Source organism: Gracilinanus agilis, chromosome 3 (assembly GCF_016433145.1).
Source record: "Gracilinanus agilis isolate LMUSP501 chromosome 3, AgileGrace, whole genome shotgun sequence".
In the NCBI taxonomy this organism is placed as follows: Eukaryota; Metazoa; Chordata; class Mammalia; order Didelphimorphia; family Didelphidae; genus Gracilinanus; species Gracilinanus agilis.
Genome location: NC_058132.1, coordinates 10,778,523 through 10,795,194, shown reverse-complemented (window position 1 = coordinate 10,795,194; position 16,672 = coordinate 10,778,523). Strand labels below are relative to the sequence as shown.

General features: G+C 41.5%; 1 protein-coding gene and 1 pseudogene across 2 annotated transcripts in view; both read right to left on the bottom strand.

The window, feature by feature from the left end:
- LOC123239860 (zinc finger protein 69 homolog) overlaps positions 1-10,782 on the bottom strand; it is a 13,098-nt gene extending 2,316 nt beyond the window's left edge. Inside the window, exons 1-3 of one of the 2 annotated variants that reach the window (XM_044667177.1) lie at positions 10,659-10,782; positions 9,681-9,803; positions 4,030-4,090 (exon numbers count right to left, since the gene is read on the bottom strand). In XM_044667177.1, coding sequence (XP_044523112.1) covers positions 4,046-4,090; positions 9,681-9,803; positions 10,659-10,748 — 258 coding nt within the window. In that variant the 5' untranslated portion in view covers positions 10,749-10,782 and the 3' untranslated portion in view covers positions 4,030-4,045. Of the gene's footprint in view, positions 1-4,029; positions 4,091-9,680; positions 9,804-10,658 lie in introns of those variants that run through there. The other variant, XM_044667176.1, reaches the window with a different exon arrangement.
- The window catches only part of LOC123240731, a 139,440-nt pseudogene that overhangs the window by 107,442 nt on the left and 15,326 nt on the right, over positions 1-16,672 (bottom strand).

Below are 16,672 nucleotides of genomic sequence, written 5' to 3'. Positions count from 1 at the left end.
TAAAGGGCAAACTTTTTAAAGAGGGGGCCAAAGGAAAGGAAATGCTCATCTGTCAGTCTGTTTCTAAAGCAACTCTTTCAAAGTTTCATTGTATTGTATTCTACTCATTGTATTCATCAGATTAGGAATAATGTCAGACTCAGATAGCACATTTCAGGCAGCTGCATCTGGCCTGGGGGTAGTTTGCCCATCACTAATCTAAACACATATAGCAGTGCCTTTATACTCGAGCACCTTAAGCAATTTGAGATACCAGCAGTCACAATCAGGATATTTTGCTTTAACTCAAATGAAAATTTGAACCATAAGCTTCTCCCTATGGGAGGAGCCCAAGGTGGATGGAGTAATCAGTATAAGTGAGATTAAGGAAACCTTGAGGATTTGGGAAAAAAATTAAACAGTTTACTCAAAAGACACACCCAGAAAAAACTACAACAAGTCCTGTATTGGAGCTGTGTAATGACCCTTGTTTTGCACATTATCAAAACATTCTGAAAAGGAGGAAGAAACAAACTTCCTTGGAAAGGTTTTTGTTGAAACAGTTTCTAAGGGAAATCTAGGAAAGTGTGGCAAAACAGCCAAAATTTAATTAAAAAAATGATAAGTAAAAAAATAGCAATGAAATTTAGCAATATTTACCTATCACAAGTAATGTGTAAGGTGAATTTTGCATTTAAATGTAGTATTACATGTGTAGAGAGTAAGTTATGTGAAGATAGTGCAGGAAATGGAAATCTTTTCTGCCAGCATCTTCACCTGCCCTTGAAAGTAAATAACATTTCATAAGCAAGTTTGTTTTTTTATATTCTTTCTTATTATCTACAAATACATTTCTTTTGTTATCATAACCTCCCGAGAAGGGCACAGCAAGTCTGGAGTTTTGGCCTTGGCCAGCTAAAGGGAAATTTATTCCACCAAAATATCACAATTCAACACTAATTTTTTAAAACTTTATGAAAAACAAAGGATCTAAGCCAAGCCCTGCAACTATGCAAACCTGGGGAACATGGTTCAGGAGAAGATGGTAAGAGGCAGACTGAGGAATAACTGGCTGGCGGCCCGTAGCTCGCAGCACCGGCAATGGCCGGCTGTCACCACTCAGACTAGAGCTGGGCTGTGCGCAGGCGCCACGAGCCAGCAGGACCCTCACAGCCAGGACCGGGGCTGCCCCCATAGATGCCGGCGTGGAGCTCTAGGCTGCTCCTCTCTCCAACACTCCCCCTCACCTAAGCCAAGGCTGGGCCACGGGAGGCCAATCTTATCCCAAGCTGGGCAGTGGGCAGAGCAGGGGCAGGAACAGCAGCAGCAACAGGACAAACGGAGAGACTGACCTGCTCTGTTCTCTGTTCTAGAACTAAAAAGGCTTATAAAAAGGGAGGATTCTTCTCCAGCTTCTAGTGGTTGCTGTCAGCTCAAGCTAAGCTAAAACTCGGGTCCTGACTCTGCAGACGTGATTAATATCTACATGAATGAGAGGACAGACAGACAGACATACGTGGAAGTCTCTTCTCAAACTAGCCACGTGAGCTCTCAGGGCTCTCTCAGCCATTGTCCTGTCACTTCCTGGAAGCCCTTCTTAAACCTCCTCCTTTAGCCACGGTCAGTCGCCTTTCCTTTCCAGGTTACTGTGCCCAGCTCCCTTCTCTGGTGACTTCTGGCTGGAGCGCTCTGGGGGACACACGTGATTTCTGGGGGAGGGACTTCCCTTTACACGTAAGTAATAGAGAAAATGGAAGAGCTTCAAAATGGTCAAATGGCAAATATGCCTAAATGGAAAGAGGATATCTGTAAGCCTTAAAAGGTGTTATCATTATCATAGCAGCTAGAGGTCCACACAGAAGGTGCAGGGGAAGCTATTTGGGATGATATGCCAAAAATATATATAAAAAACAAGGGGTGAAAAAAGGATAAAATTAAGAGAAATGGGAAACAAGGTAAAAAGGGGATAAAATCTATCACATAAAGAAGCACCTGCACTGGAAGGGGAGAAGACTAGAACAATGGAAGGTAGGAAGAGGTTGGAGACACGTAATTCTTAAACCTCCTTCTCCCTGGAACTGGGTCAGAGAGGGAAGAACAGGCAGACCATTGGGGGACAGAACTGTCTCTTGCCCTACAGAGAAGTAGAAGGTAAGAAACAGGGGTGGGTGATAGGGGAGGGGAGTAATAGAAGGGAGGGAAAAGGGGGGAGACTAACTAAAAGTGAAATGCGGGTGGGAGGAAGAGTAAAAGGAGGAAGACAAAATGGAAGGGAATAAACAGACATAAGCATGACTATGAATGTGAATGGGTTGAACTCACCCATAAAAAGGAAGCAGAGAGCAGAATGAATTAAAAGACAGAATCCCACCATATGTTGTCTATAAGAAACACACTTGAGGCAGGGAGATACACTCAGGATAAAGGTAGGAGACTAGAGCAGAATCTATTGGGCTACATAAGACAAAGAAGGCAGAAGTATCAGTCATGATTTCAGACAAAACTAAAGTAAAAACAGATTTTACTAAAAGAGATAAGGCAATTACACCTTAATAAAAAAAAAAATTAAGAAACACGGGGCAACTGTGTAGCTCAGTGGATTGAGAGCCAGGCCTAGATAGGGGAGGTCCTGGGTTCAAATCTGGATGCTGACATTACCTAATTGTGTGACTCTGGACAAGTCACTTAACCCCCATTGCCCAGTCCTTAAAGAGCTTAAAAAAAAAAAAAAGAAAATTAAAAAAGGAAAATCAGTACTCAACATATATGCACCTAATGGTATAGCATCCAATTTTAAAAAAGGAGAAACAAAAGGAGTTTAATGAGTAAATAGATAGTAAACCATATTAGTGGAGGACCTCAACCTTCCCCTATGGCATTTGATAAATTCAACCAAAAAATGAATAAGAAGTAAGGGAAGTGAATGAAATGTTAGAAAAATCTGAGCCAATAGATATTTGGAAAAAATTGAATAGGGATAAAAAGGAATATGCCTTCTTTTCAGCAATGCATGGTATATACACAAATACTGACCATGTACTAGGTCATAGAGGCCATTTCAACAAAAACCTTTCCATGGAAGTTTGTTTCTTCCTCCTTTTCAGAATGTTTGGATAATGCATGAAACAAGTGTCTTTTCACAGCTCCAACACACAACCTGTTGCAGCTTTTTTCTGGGTGTGTCTTTCCTTTTTTAATCACCAAACTTTATTTGGGTTGTACATGTTACACAAGCTGCCACCTAAACCACTGTGTGACACCCCTGACTTTAGCCTTCTTTCTCAGCCCCCTGAGAGGAGACAGAGTTCATCATAATAACAGACATTAGTGACCACCCAGAGTGAGGATTCCTGTGTTTCCCACTTATTCAGCACTTGCTTATTATGACCTGCTGATGTGGAAGATTTATGTTCATTCTATTTTAAACTTTCTTTCATTGGAGGAATTCCATGTGAACTGGAAAGATCTCCAGGAATTGATGCAGAGTGAAAGGAGCAGAGCCAAAAGAACACTGTACACAGAGACTGATACACTGTGGTAAAATAGAATGTAATGGACTTGTGTACTAGCAGCAATGCAATGACCCAGGACAATTCTGAGGGATTTATGGAAAAGAACACTATCCACATTCAGAGGAAGAACTACAGGAGTGGAAAAACAGAAGAAAAACAAGTGCTTGAACACATGGGTTGATGCGGACATGATTGGGGATGTAGACTCGAAACTACCACACCAATGTAACTATCGATAATATGGAAATAGGTCTTGATTGATCACACATGTTAAAACCAGTGGAAATGTGCTGGGGGGGTGTTGTGAGGGTGAAGGGGAAAGTAAGAACATAAATCATGTAACCACAGAAAATTTTTCTTATAAATAAATAAATGATAATAATAAACTTTCTTTCATCTGACACTGTGTCATCAGATTTCTGTGCATAAAAAAAGGTCATTGCTCAGGCTCGGAGTCTTTGGTCTTGGTCTTCACCAGAGTCCGGCTTTACTGTGAGACCAGCCCTCTCACAATAAACCTATTTCTTTTTTGCTTGAAGATTTTGATTCTCTTATTAGTGTTTCTGCTCATAGAATTTTCCCCACAAGGGTGATCTCACCTTGGAAGAAGAAGAATTTTAGGTAACGATTAAGAGGTACTTTGCCCAACTACATAGCAACAAATATGACAATCTAGGTGAAATGGGTAAATGTTTACAAAAGTATAAATTGCCTAGATTAACAAAAGAGGAAATAGAATACTTAAATAATACCATCTCAGAAAAAGAAATTGAACAAACCATCAAGGAACTCCCTAAGAAAAAATCCCCGGGGCCACATGGATTCACAAGGGAATTCTATCAAACATTTAAAGAACAACTAACCCCAATACTATACAAATTATTTGACAAAATAAGCAAAAATGAAATCTCACCAAATTCTTTTCATGACAAAAATAAGGTACTAATTCCAAAGCCAGGCACACCAGAAAACGAGAAAGAAATGACAGAGCAATATTGTTATGGGGGTAATTTGAGGAAAGGTGTTTGGGATAAGGGAATTGAAAGGAGGATGATTGGAGACTTGGTAAGTGGGTAATCTCGGTTACAGGTAGGCTGGGATTAAAGGAGATTCAAGGTATAATAGGACTGAAGTCAGGAGTATAACACAGAAGGGAAACAGAGATCTTCTTGGGAGAAAGAAGCTAAACTAAACAGATTAACACAGCAGGCTTTCAGGCTGGGACTTAGACTCAAATACAAGCTAAGGGAAATAGACTAGACAGAAATTAACAAACGGGCTTTAGTTAATTTCACAGGAAGGGACCTATTTTGAAGTAACACCTTCCTTCAAGATGGATGCTCCAGCTACCCTCTAAGCCCAGAGTATGTTGTCTCTTTCCCTCTTCTTCCCTCTTGTTAACTAATAGACAAATTACACTAAATAGGACTATTGAAACACAAAGGGTTTATTTATTTGAAGGATGTTGTTAGGAAGGTGGATTAAAGGAAAGCCCTATCAGTTATCTCAGGAATCTCAGGTCGGGGAAGGGAAGTGAAGATGAATCTGAATAAGGACCTGCCTTAAACTCAGTTTTACAAAATGCTATCTAAAGGAATAAATGTTGATTTGATTAAATTATAAATAATGCTGTCAATTAGATAACTCTTCACAGATTTAACTCCCCTCTAATTTCTCTCCTTATAAACTCCAGGGCCACTAAGGTAAGGGAGGGAAGGCAAGATGGTATTGGGAAAGGAAGATATAAAGGGTCTATCTAAAATAATAATTTCTTAAGTAAATATATCAATGCTAGGCTAAATTTCAATATTGAAGCTAGATAATCTAAGAGCTCGCTCATTGACTTCCTCCCTCCACGGAAGATCCAGTCAACTGCCTCTCTCCTCAAGATTCTAAAAGCCCAACTGCTTTTGGAACTCAGCCAAAGCTAGAAAAAACTATATCCCCCCAATTCTGTATACTACAAATATCCTTTGTGAACATAGATGGAAAAACGTTTAATAAAATATTAGCAAAGAGACTACACTATGTCATCACAAGGATTATTCACTATGACCAGGTGGGATTTGTATCAGGAATGCAAGGATGGTTTAATTTTAGGAAAACCATCCAAAGAATTGACCATCTCAATAACCAAACCAATAGAAATCACACGATTATCTCAATAGATGCAGAAAAAGCCTTTGACAAAATAAAATACCCACTCCTATTGAAAACACTAGAAAATATAGGAATAGCTGAGGCATTCCTTAAATTAATAAACAATATATATTTAAAACCGTCAGCAAGTATCATCTGCAATGGGAACAAGTTTGAGGCTTTCCCAATAAAATCAAAAGTGAAAGTAAGGATGCCCATTATCACCTTTATTATTTGATATTCGCCAGAAACACTAGAGGTAGTCATTAGCAAAGAAAAAGAAATTAAAGTAGGCAACGAGGAAACTAAACCATCATTCTTTGCAGATATGATGGTATACTAAAAGAATCCTGGAAGATCAACTAAAAAGCTAGTGGAAATATTAACTACTTTAGCAAAATTTCAGGGTACATAATAAACCCACATAAATCATCAACATTTGTATATAATTTCAACAACACTCAGCTGCAGGAGTTAGAATGAGAAACTCCTTTTAAAATCACTCTAAGCAGTATAAAATATTCAGGAATTTATTTACCAAGAGAAACACAGGAATTATTTGAAAACAACTACAAAATACTTTTCACACAATTAAAATGAGATCTAAAGAACTGGAAAAACATGGATTACTCAATGGTAGGATAAACTAACATAATACAAATAATGTTCTTACTGAAATTAATTTACTTATTCAGTGCCAAATCTATTTTTCAAGTTTTCAAGCATTCTCAAAGTTTTCAAGTAACTTTTTAATAGAATTAGAAAAAATTATAACAAAGTTCATTTTGAAGAATAAAAGATCAAGCATACCAAGGAAACTAATGAAAAAATGTGAAGAATGTTGGCCTAAGTACCAGATCTTAAACCGTACTATGAGGTAGTGATCATCAAAACAATCTAATACTGGCTAAGAGAAAAAAGGATCAGTCAATCAATGAAATAGTCTTGGGATAAATGACCTCAGTAAGCTAGTGTTCCATAAACCCAAAGATTCCAGCTTTTGAGACAATAAATACTTGACAAAAACTGCTGGCAAAACTGGAATACAGTTTGGGAAAAATTAGGTTGAGATCAACATGTCACACCCCCTATACCAAGATAAATTCAAAATGGATAAAAGACTTAAATATAAAGAGTAAATAAATAAATGAGAACATAGAATAGTATACCTGACAGATCTATGCAAAATGAAGGAATTTAAGACCAAATAAGAGATAGTGAACATTACAAAATGTAAAATGAATCATTTTGATTAAACTAAAAAGGGTTTGTAAAAAAAAAAAAACCACCAATGCAATCAAAATTAGAAGGAAAAGAATTTTATAACAAAACTCTCTGACAAAGGTTTAATTTCCCAAATATATAAGGAAAGAAGTGTACAAGAAATCAAGCCATTCTCCAATTGGCAAATGGTCAAGGAACATGAATAGGCAACTTTCAGATAAAGAAATCAAAACAATCAATAATCACTTGAAAAAGTGTTCTAACTCTCTTATAATTAGAGAAATGCAAATCAAAACAACTCTGAGGTACCACCTCACACCTAGCAGATTGGCTAAAATGACAGCAAAGGAAAGTAATAAATGTTGGAGGGGATGTGGCAAAATTGGGACATTAATGCATTGCTGATGGAGTTGTGAATTGGTCCAACCATTCTGGATGGCAATTTGGAACTATGCCCAAAGGGCTTTAAAAGACTATCTGCCTTTTGATCCAGCCATTCCATTGCTGGGTTTATACTCCAAAGACATAATAAAGAAAAAGACTTGTACAAAAATATTTATAGCTGTACTCTTTGTGGTGGCAAAAAACTGGAAAGCGAGGGTATGCCCTTCAATTGGGGAATGTCTGAACAAATTGTGGTATTTGTTGGTGATGGAATTCTAGTGTGCTCAAAGGAATGATGAACTGGAGGTATTCCATGTGAACTAGAATGATCTCCAGGAATTGATGCAGAGTGAAAGGAGCAGAACCAGGAGAATATTATACACAGAGATGGATACACTGTGGCACAATTGAATGTAATGGACTTCTCTACTAGCAGCAATACAATGATCTGAGCCAATTCTTAGGGGCTTATGAAAAAGAACACTCTCCACACCCAGAGAAAGAATGGTGGGAGTAGAAACACAGAAGAAAAAAAACTGCTTGATCACATGGGTTGATGGGGATATGCCTGGGGATGTAGACTCCAAGAGATCACCCTAATGCAAAAAGTAATAATATGGAAATAGGTCTTGATCAATAAAACATCTAAAACCCAATGGAATTGCTCATTGGCTACAGGAGAGGGGTGGAAGGAGGGGAGAGAAAGAATATGAATCATGTAACCACGGAAAAATATTTTAAATTAATTAAATTTCAAATTTCAAATAAAAAAGTTTTCTAAATCTCTCCTAATGAAAGTACAAATCAAAACAATTCTGGGGTACCATCTCATACCTAGTAGATTGGCCAATATGACAGTAAAAGAAAATAATAAAGGTTGGAGAAGATGTGGTAAAATTGGGACACTAATATACTGTTGGTAGAGTTGTGAATTGATCCAACCATCAGGAAGGCAGTGTAGAATTATGCCCAAAGGGCTTTAAAAGACTGCATACCCTCTGATCCATCTATAACACTACTGGGTTTGTATCCCAAAGATGTAATAATGACAATTACTTGTACAAAAAATATTTATAGCTGTGCTTTTTGTGGTAGCAAAAAATTGGAAAATGAGGGGGTGTCCCTTCATTGGGAAATGGCTGAACAAATTTTGGTATATGATAGTGATGGAATACTATTGTGCTCTAAGGAATGATGATGTGGAGGCTTTCCATATAAACTGGGAGAACCTCAATGAACTGATGCAGAGTGAAATCAGAAGAACCAGAAGAACACTGTACTCAGAAAGTAAAACACTGTGGAAAAAATCCATTGTAATGGACTTTGCTACTAGTAGCAATGTAACAAGCCAGGACACTCCGGAAGGACTTATATAAAAGAATACCATATGAGAGAAAGAACTATGGGAGTAGAAATGAAAAGCAAAATATATGACATCATCTATCACATATATATGGTTATGTGATTTGGGGTTTAGGCCTTAAAAATTATTTTATAGCAAAAATGAATAATATGGAAATAGGTATCAAGTCACAACATTTGTAAAACTCAGTGGAATTGCTCCTTGGCCCTGGGAGGAGGAAGGAAAGAAGGGAGGGAAAGAAACTGAATCATATAAACATGGAGGGAAAACATCAAATTAACTAATTAATTTGAAAAAAGATCACTCTATTCCAAATATGAATAATATGTTTTGAGCAATAATACATGTACAACATAGTGGAACTGCTTGTCACCTATATGAGAAGGAAGGGAAGAGGGGCGGGAGAGAATATGAATCATATAAACATGGAAAAACATTTAAAATACATTTTTAAGTTAAAAAACAAAAAAATAAAGTAATCAAAATGAAAAATATTGAGAAAGCAACAGGTTAGATAATCCTGTTAGGTTCAAGGTAAATTATTTTAATAGGAAAAGGAAAGTTGTAAAATTTCTGTAAATTAAATGCACTCTAAGTTCCTAATAGTTTAATAATATTTAAAAAGCAGACCTTTTAGTCCTCCCCTGGAATTCCCAACCTTTGTCTTCTACTAAAAAAACACCTTTTCCTGTCTGTGCCCTCACCTGATCTCACCCCAACCTTCTTACAAAGCCTCCCTGGCAGGCCTGACTGACTGAAGCAGCGACTGTCCCTGGGCCATCTCTGGAATGGTGGGATACAGGGCTGTCACCCTCTAATGGAGTATGTCACACTAGAGGGTGGATGAATAAATGACTGCACTTGGGGGCCTGTCTGGAACCTGGGTTGGTTTACTAGGCCAGGCTACAGAGGCCCTAGAAAACTGCCAGAACACATTTGGGGATTGTGGGTGACCTCTGAGGTCACACTGATAGCAAGCAGTGATGGCACCTCTGGAGGCCTGAGAAAGACAGAGGTCTTAGTTCTGCTGGATTCCACCTTGAAAGAGGGTGAAAGGGCTGAGGATGGACTGCACTCACCTGGGATGGGGGCCTCTGGATCCCGGGGGCCATTCTCTCTAACTCCAGGGTCTCTCCTTGGGTCAGACTGTGGTCCTTCAGGGGGTGGGAGCTCCAAGGTGGGGAGACTTCCTCTGTGTACACCTGTGGGGAATTAGAGAGGGGGAGGGCTCAGAGGAGCTCCCAGGCCCTTCCCCTGGCCTCAGAGGAGACTCTCCTCAAGGGGGGGGGGGGGGGGGCCCAGGAAGCTTCAGGCTTGGAAAGGACCTTGGACTGGCCAGGAAGAAGCCTCCCCACCCCCTCTGCTGCTCTCTTTGGCTTCATTCCATTCAGAAACTGCTTTGGGTGCACAGGGTGGATTGAGAGACTCCTAGAAGAGGTTGCTGGGTAATGGGGGGGCAGAAGACGCTGGCATCAGGTGGGGTTTGGGGGAAAACATTTTGGCATTAGTTCTGTGCCAGAGATCAGAGCTCCTTCCGAGGCCGGTGGGCACCGGCATCCACCCCCACTCCAACCAGGCTCATGTAGGCTGCTTCTCCCCTTGGATTTTGGGGAAGGACAGGACCAGCCCCGCCCCTCCCCCCCATCCTNCTGCTTCTCCCCTTGGATTTTGGGGAAGGACAGGACCAGCCCCGCCCCCATCCTGTGACTACAACTGCTCCCCCCGCAGCCATCCAGTGACCGTACCCCTATTCCCCAGCCGCCTCCTAGCTTCTGTTCGCGGGGTGGTGGTGGTCGAAAAGAGGGAGCCCACTCTCTCCTCTGCGGGAGGGCAAAGCCCCGCCAAGAGTCACGGTTCTGACAGATACCCGCCCGCCTGACACCGACACTTTTCTATTTGTCCCTTTTCTACGGTCCTTTAAAGCGATCAACAGACTCAGAGACACAGAGATCTCCACCTCCCCCACCACACACACCGCCCCGCCCCGCCTCTGGTTGCACTTACATGGAATTTCCCCCTTCCTCCACCCGATACCCAGACTCCCAAGGCTCAGTTACCCGCAACTGGTCCACCCGGGTCTTCTCCCTCCCCAGGAATTGGTGAGCAAAAAGTTTCCACTGCGGAAGCCCCGGCTGCAACTTTTGCATTGAGCACCTCCCCCGCCCCTCTCAAGACAAAAGCCAAAACCCAAACTTGTGAGCACTCCAGGTGCACAAACCGCTTTCAAGAGATTCCCAGCATGCCCTGGGACCGCACTGGGGGAGGTGGCAAGACTTGGGCGAAGTCAGATCTGTGCATTCTGGGAAATGGAGTCTTCCAGGATGGGATTGCCAAGGCTTGGAGGATGTCATCCAAGAGGCATTCTGGGAAATGGAGTCTTACTTCTTGGACCTCTAGGTTTGGAGTCCTGGTGGAGGAGGGGCCACGCACCAAGTTCTCCCCAGTCTTCCCGGCTGCAGCTGGTCCTTTTAGTTTCCTTTCTGACAGTTTTAGCTCTGATCCTCCTCGGCCTCCTTCCTGTGATATAGGAGGCGGCCATGGAAAGAAACACGGAAGCATTTCGGAGGAGAGCTCAGATCTCGGGTGAGAAGGGACCCAAGAAGCCCCTGAGCCCGACCTCCTCATCTCAGGGAGGACCAAACGGAGGCAGACAGGCTGGTCCTTGTGCCGTATTGATGCTAATAGCAGGGCCCTGGCCTGGGAAAGCCCCAATTCCTGTATTTTAGGAACAATTACTGTGTATTTCTCTGTCAGATCCCGCTCTGAGATTCCATCTATTCTTTGGCTTTTTGCACTTCCTTTGCCTTAAGCATCCCAAAGAACTTCTTCCTCTTTGGCAGAATTTGGTGAATTAGTGAAGGGGGCAAAGAGTACTTTCAGACCTGAGAGGGAACCTTCCTGTGTCCCTCTGTGTGTGTGCAAGGGCTGAGGCTTGGCTGGACCATCTCCTCATCAGACATTCACCAGTTCGGGGTGTCTTGGGGTCTCCAGGGAAGGGCTAAATAAGGAGCTCCTCAAACTCTCTGTTAAACTGCCTGAGCAAGATCTGGGCTCTCTGGTCCCTGACCCCAGGGGGCTGGTCACTGCCTGGGAATCTGGTCCTTCCTGGTCCTAAGCAGCCTGCCCAGCTTGGACCTCTGTCCACTCCCTCCTTCTGGAGCCAACTTCTCTCAATCTCTCTTCTCCCTGGGTTTCAGGCAGTATTTTTGTATCCCTCATTCCACAGGAAAGGAATTCATCACAGCCAGCATTTCTATGGCCCTCAGAGATTCATCACAAGCACCTTACTGGGTTGATGCTGCATTTTACAGAAGGGGAAGGTAAGGCAGAGATGCAGTGACTTCTCCAGGGTCACACAACCACCAAGTGTCTCAGGTGTGATTCCACCTCAGATCTTGATTCCATCCACATTTCCCTTTTCTTCCAGGGCTTCCCATGAAGGTCCTGTGCTCTCAAACCTACTCTTGCTAGAGCAACAGGGATTGATCCTCATTTTATGTGAATAAAACCATCAAATGTTAGTGAAAGAGCATTAAGTTAGCCAAGCCTGTTCTGTGTAGGATCCCTCCTGCCATCCTGCCACCTCTAATTTAGGCAATCATAAGAGGCAGAGACAGAATTTGAACCCAGGACTAAGTAGTCTAAGCCCGTTGAACTTGCTTCCTTTTGCACCATGCTGGTTCCCAAATATATAATGAGCATGAGAGTGCACATGTGTTTGTGTGTTTGTGTGTGAGGACACTGGCCATCTCCTGGGGTCATTGAATTGCACCCGGAAAGGTCGGTCCATAGCACCTGGGCCGGCTCTTTTGTTTGACAGAAAAACACACTGAGGCTCAAGAAGAGACAAACACATGTCAAAGCCAGAATCTGAATCCAGGTGCTCTGAGTATTCCTCGTGGGGAACAGGAGGGAAGTATATGCCCGGCCTTCAGGACTACCAGTCACCTCCTTTCCTCTCTCAGCAGAGGAGATCCTGGATCAGCTACTTCCTATCTGACCATTTCTGAGGATCCAAACCTATGAGGTTGGGGCGGGAAGATTGAGAGGGGTGGGAATGAGGAGGCAGCTGGTAGAGGATGGGGAATGGGGTTTGACATTTTTTGCATAGAAATCATTTAAGAAATTCTTCCTTGTACCCAGGCCAGAACTAAGGAAAATACAAACAGCCTAGAGAACATCAATACTAAAATAAAGACATTCTCTGGGCTCCAGCAGCTGAACTTCCAAAGGAGAATAGTGGACATTGAGGGGACTTTTGCCTGGGAAAATTCCTGGACTGGAGAGGGGGGCCTCAGGGCACAGACTAACATCCAGCATTCAGGTACAGGAACAGTGATTTGATCTTATTAGTTGTTGGCTGAACTGGAGAAGAGAAAGGACTGGGATAGTAAAGGAAGCCAAAACCAGGACTGGGCTGGGAAGGTTGAGTGGCAGAAATGTCCTGAGAGTGGAGAGTGAAGTGATGATTTCCTGAGGCTTCCCTCTATTAGTGATTTAAGAGAGATGGACACTAAGTAGCATGGCAGAGTCTCAGGGAGCCAAAAGTATGGGCAGGACTGCCAGGTGGATACTTGTCTGCCCAGTTTTGATTAATTTAAGAAAAGATATTTTACCCTCTGGCTAAAATCCCTGGAGGAGGTGGAGACAGGGAGGGAGGAAGAAAGACAGAGACGGAGAATGGAGAGAAAGAAGAGACAGAGAGAAAGTCAAGAGAGAAAGAGAGATAAAGACCAGGACGGATGTAATGGGTAATAATGTAGTGGATAATATGTTGATGTTGGCAAATGTGAGTCACCAGGGGCCTGGGAGCATGAAACTAAACTAGCAGGAGATTTGGAGCTATCAGTGATGAGCAGCCTCAGCCTCAGTGCCCAGTCAATCTCCACTGCTAGCTGTAGGCTCATTTAAGGTGTTGAGTGGGTGGCCCCTACCTTCTGAAGTAACTGCTTTCCTATTGGGTGAGAGCAGAACCCAGCAGGAGATAGGACTCAACTTCCTGGTTACAATGGAGGCTTGGCTTCCATTTCAGAGTAACCTCAACTTATTAATATTCTCTCCTCTCCTCAGTCTCTTTAGCCTAGGTGATGTTGAAGGAATTACAGGAACTCACAGATTAGGCTAAGGGATTCATTTTAAACTGGAAAGGGAAAACTGAGGTAAGAGGGTTCAAGGTCTTGTGAAGCTGTTGCTAGGAGCAACTGGCAAGTGTTGGCAATGGACCTAGAAGGTAAGATCAGGCTGAGGGAACCGCCCTCAGCCAGTGATAATTTGACACTGCCCTGATGTTATTTGATCCACCAGCTAAATAGATGAATTTGTTGATCTGGTCTAGGGATGTCCCTAACCACTAGGCTACTCTAACCTAAGTCCTGCCCATGTTCTACAACCCACCTCCCTTCACCTCCCAGGGTCCCCAAGGGGAAGTCAGGGGTAGCTGGGTGTCTGGGTGAGGTCAAGGAAATCAGAACCCAAGGTTGGGTTTGCAGGGTTTTACATAGTCACAGCCCAACTGTCAGCTCCTGGGATGGCACCTGCCAGGCCAGAGTTCCATTCTGCTAACTGACAGGATTGCCTAGAGTAATACTGCAAATGCAAGAAATCCTGCATTACACAGAGAAAAAGTTAAAAGAGAATGCAGAGAAAGGGAGATAAACATAAAAGACAGAAAGAAAGGAGAGAAAGAGAAAGATAAGAGACAAAGAAATAAAAAGGAAAGAGGGGAAGAGAAAGAGGCAGAAGAATGAAACAGAGAGAGATTGAGATTGAGACAAGAGATTGAGAGGGGAATGGGAGGAGAGGAGGGAGGGAGGAAGAAGAGAGGAGAGTTTTCTAAATAACTGGAAATTCTAAATACCAGTTTCAGACTGCAGTGAGGTCAGTAAGTACCCTGCTACTTGGAATCAAAGCCAGGTGTTAAGGTAGGAAGCTCAGTGACTCAGTGGATTGAGAGTCAATCAGGCAAAGAGGCAGGAGGTCCTGGTTGAAATCTGCCCTCAGACCCTTTCTAGCTTTGCAGCCCTGGACAAGGTCCTTAAGCCCACTTGCCTAGCCCCCACCACTCTTCTGCCTTGAAGGTAAAGGTTATACAAAGATTAGTGGAGTAAAAGGATTATTTCTATAAACAACTTAGGATGTAATTGTTAAGGGAAGGGTCAGAGCTGGATATGAAGGAAGACAGATACAGTTTGTATGGGGTAAACTTTCTGTGGTTACTCTGTAAAATTGTAGCTTAAGACTTTTACTTCCTGAAGCTGGAGGGAGGATGAATGTGAAGTAGGCTGGTGACAAACATGCATCCAGTTCTTTGAAAGGAAATAGGGATAATGTTGTAGGGAAGCAGGAATTTAGATACTGAGCACTGATGAAATGAGATTTTTTCTTTCTTTTGGAGTGCTAAAAGTTTTTTAGGAAGAACTATATGGCAGATATAATGATTCAGGCAGGCTCTGTAATTTACCCTCATGGTCTCACTTGTCTAAAGGATAATACAGAAATATTACCTCCTAAGAAGTCTAATACTCTGCTTTGTATATGACAGGCAGTATATAAATTTTAATTCTGCTTCTTCTTTAAACCCTTACCTTTGTCTTGGAATCAATACTGTGTATTTATTCCAAAGAATAAGAGTGGTAAGGACTATCCAACTGATATGAAGTGATTCAATCAGGGTTACACAGCTTGCAAGTATCTGAGGCCAGATGTGAACTCTGAACCCCTCTGGGCCTGGCTGTCAATACACTGAACCATCTTCCTCTCTCCATTGTTATTATTAGTGCTTTCATGGAAAAGAACTGCTTCATATTAGATGACCTCATGAAGGGTTTTAGATGTGATTAAATATTCCAAGGGGTAAAAAGTGGAAGCAATTCTCTGACAGGGAATTTGAAAAGATGATAATAAGTTTCACTTCAGGTTTCAAACTCAAAATATTTTTTATGAAAAGGGGAAATTTGGCAAACGCTGGTAAAGATATGATGTGGAAAGGCTGCTTCTCCTACAATCTGGATGCTAGATTATGAACTAGATTTTTAAGAAGGTAAGAAAATATACATTTGGAAAAAATCATATATTTTAACTGCCTGGTTGATCATGTGTTCCATTTATTCATTTATTTATTTTTTGGCTTATTCGTTCATTTTGATTTTATTTATTTGTTTTTATGTATGTATGTATGTATTTATTTTAAAACCTTACCTTCTGTCTTAGAATCAACACTGTGTATTGGTTCCAAGGCAGAAGAGTTGTAAGGGTAGGCAATGGGGGTCAAATAACTTGCCCAGTGTCACAGGGCCAGGAAGTGTGTGAGACCAGGTTTGAACCCAGAACCTCTTGTCTCTGGGCCTGACTCTCAATCCACTGAGCCACCCAGCTGCCCCCAGATAATGTGTTTTAATCATAGGAAGCATTGTTTTCTGAATTTTAATTTCAGTTCTAAATCAATTCTGAAGCATTAAATTTCATTCTGATGGTTTTTTGCTATGCCTATGAAAAATGATAAATCAGTTTGTTAGGGTTTTTGTATAATTGCAATATATTATATTCATTGTAATATTATAATATTGAATTATAATACAAAAGGATATAACAATCTATTATAAAATTATAATATAATACAATGTATAATATTCTACTATAAGGATAATGTTTAAAACCAATCAAGTATTTAATTGGCTATATTTGAGAGGAAAAAAATTGAGAACTAGTTAAATGTCCTTGTTTCCTTGTGAGTATGAGAGCAAGGGAAATACTTATCCTCTTCTCCATTATAACATCTCTTTGATTAGATGGACAGTAATTATTAGGAGGAATTAGGACTTTGTTCAACTTATACAACTTTTTTTTTTTTTTGCATAGCATTCAGAGTTTAAACAATTAAAAAAACACGAGGGCACTTCTCCAAGGGTATCACGGTTTATTAATCAGGGCATGAGATTCCCATGAACAAAAAATGAGTCTCCTTCATCGACCCTCTGAGAATAAAGATTGTCCCCTTCACTTCAAGAGAGTTGTGTCCTTTCTCTGACTGGCCTGACAGCTCAAACTTAAGACCTCCACTGCAAGTCTTTAT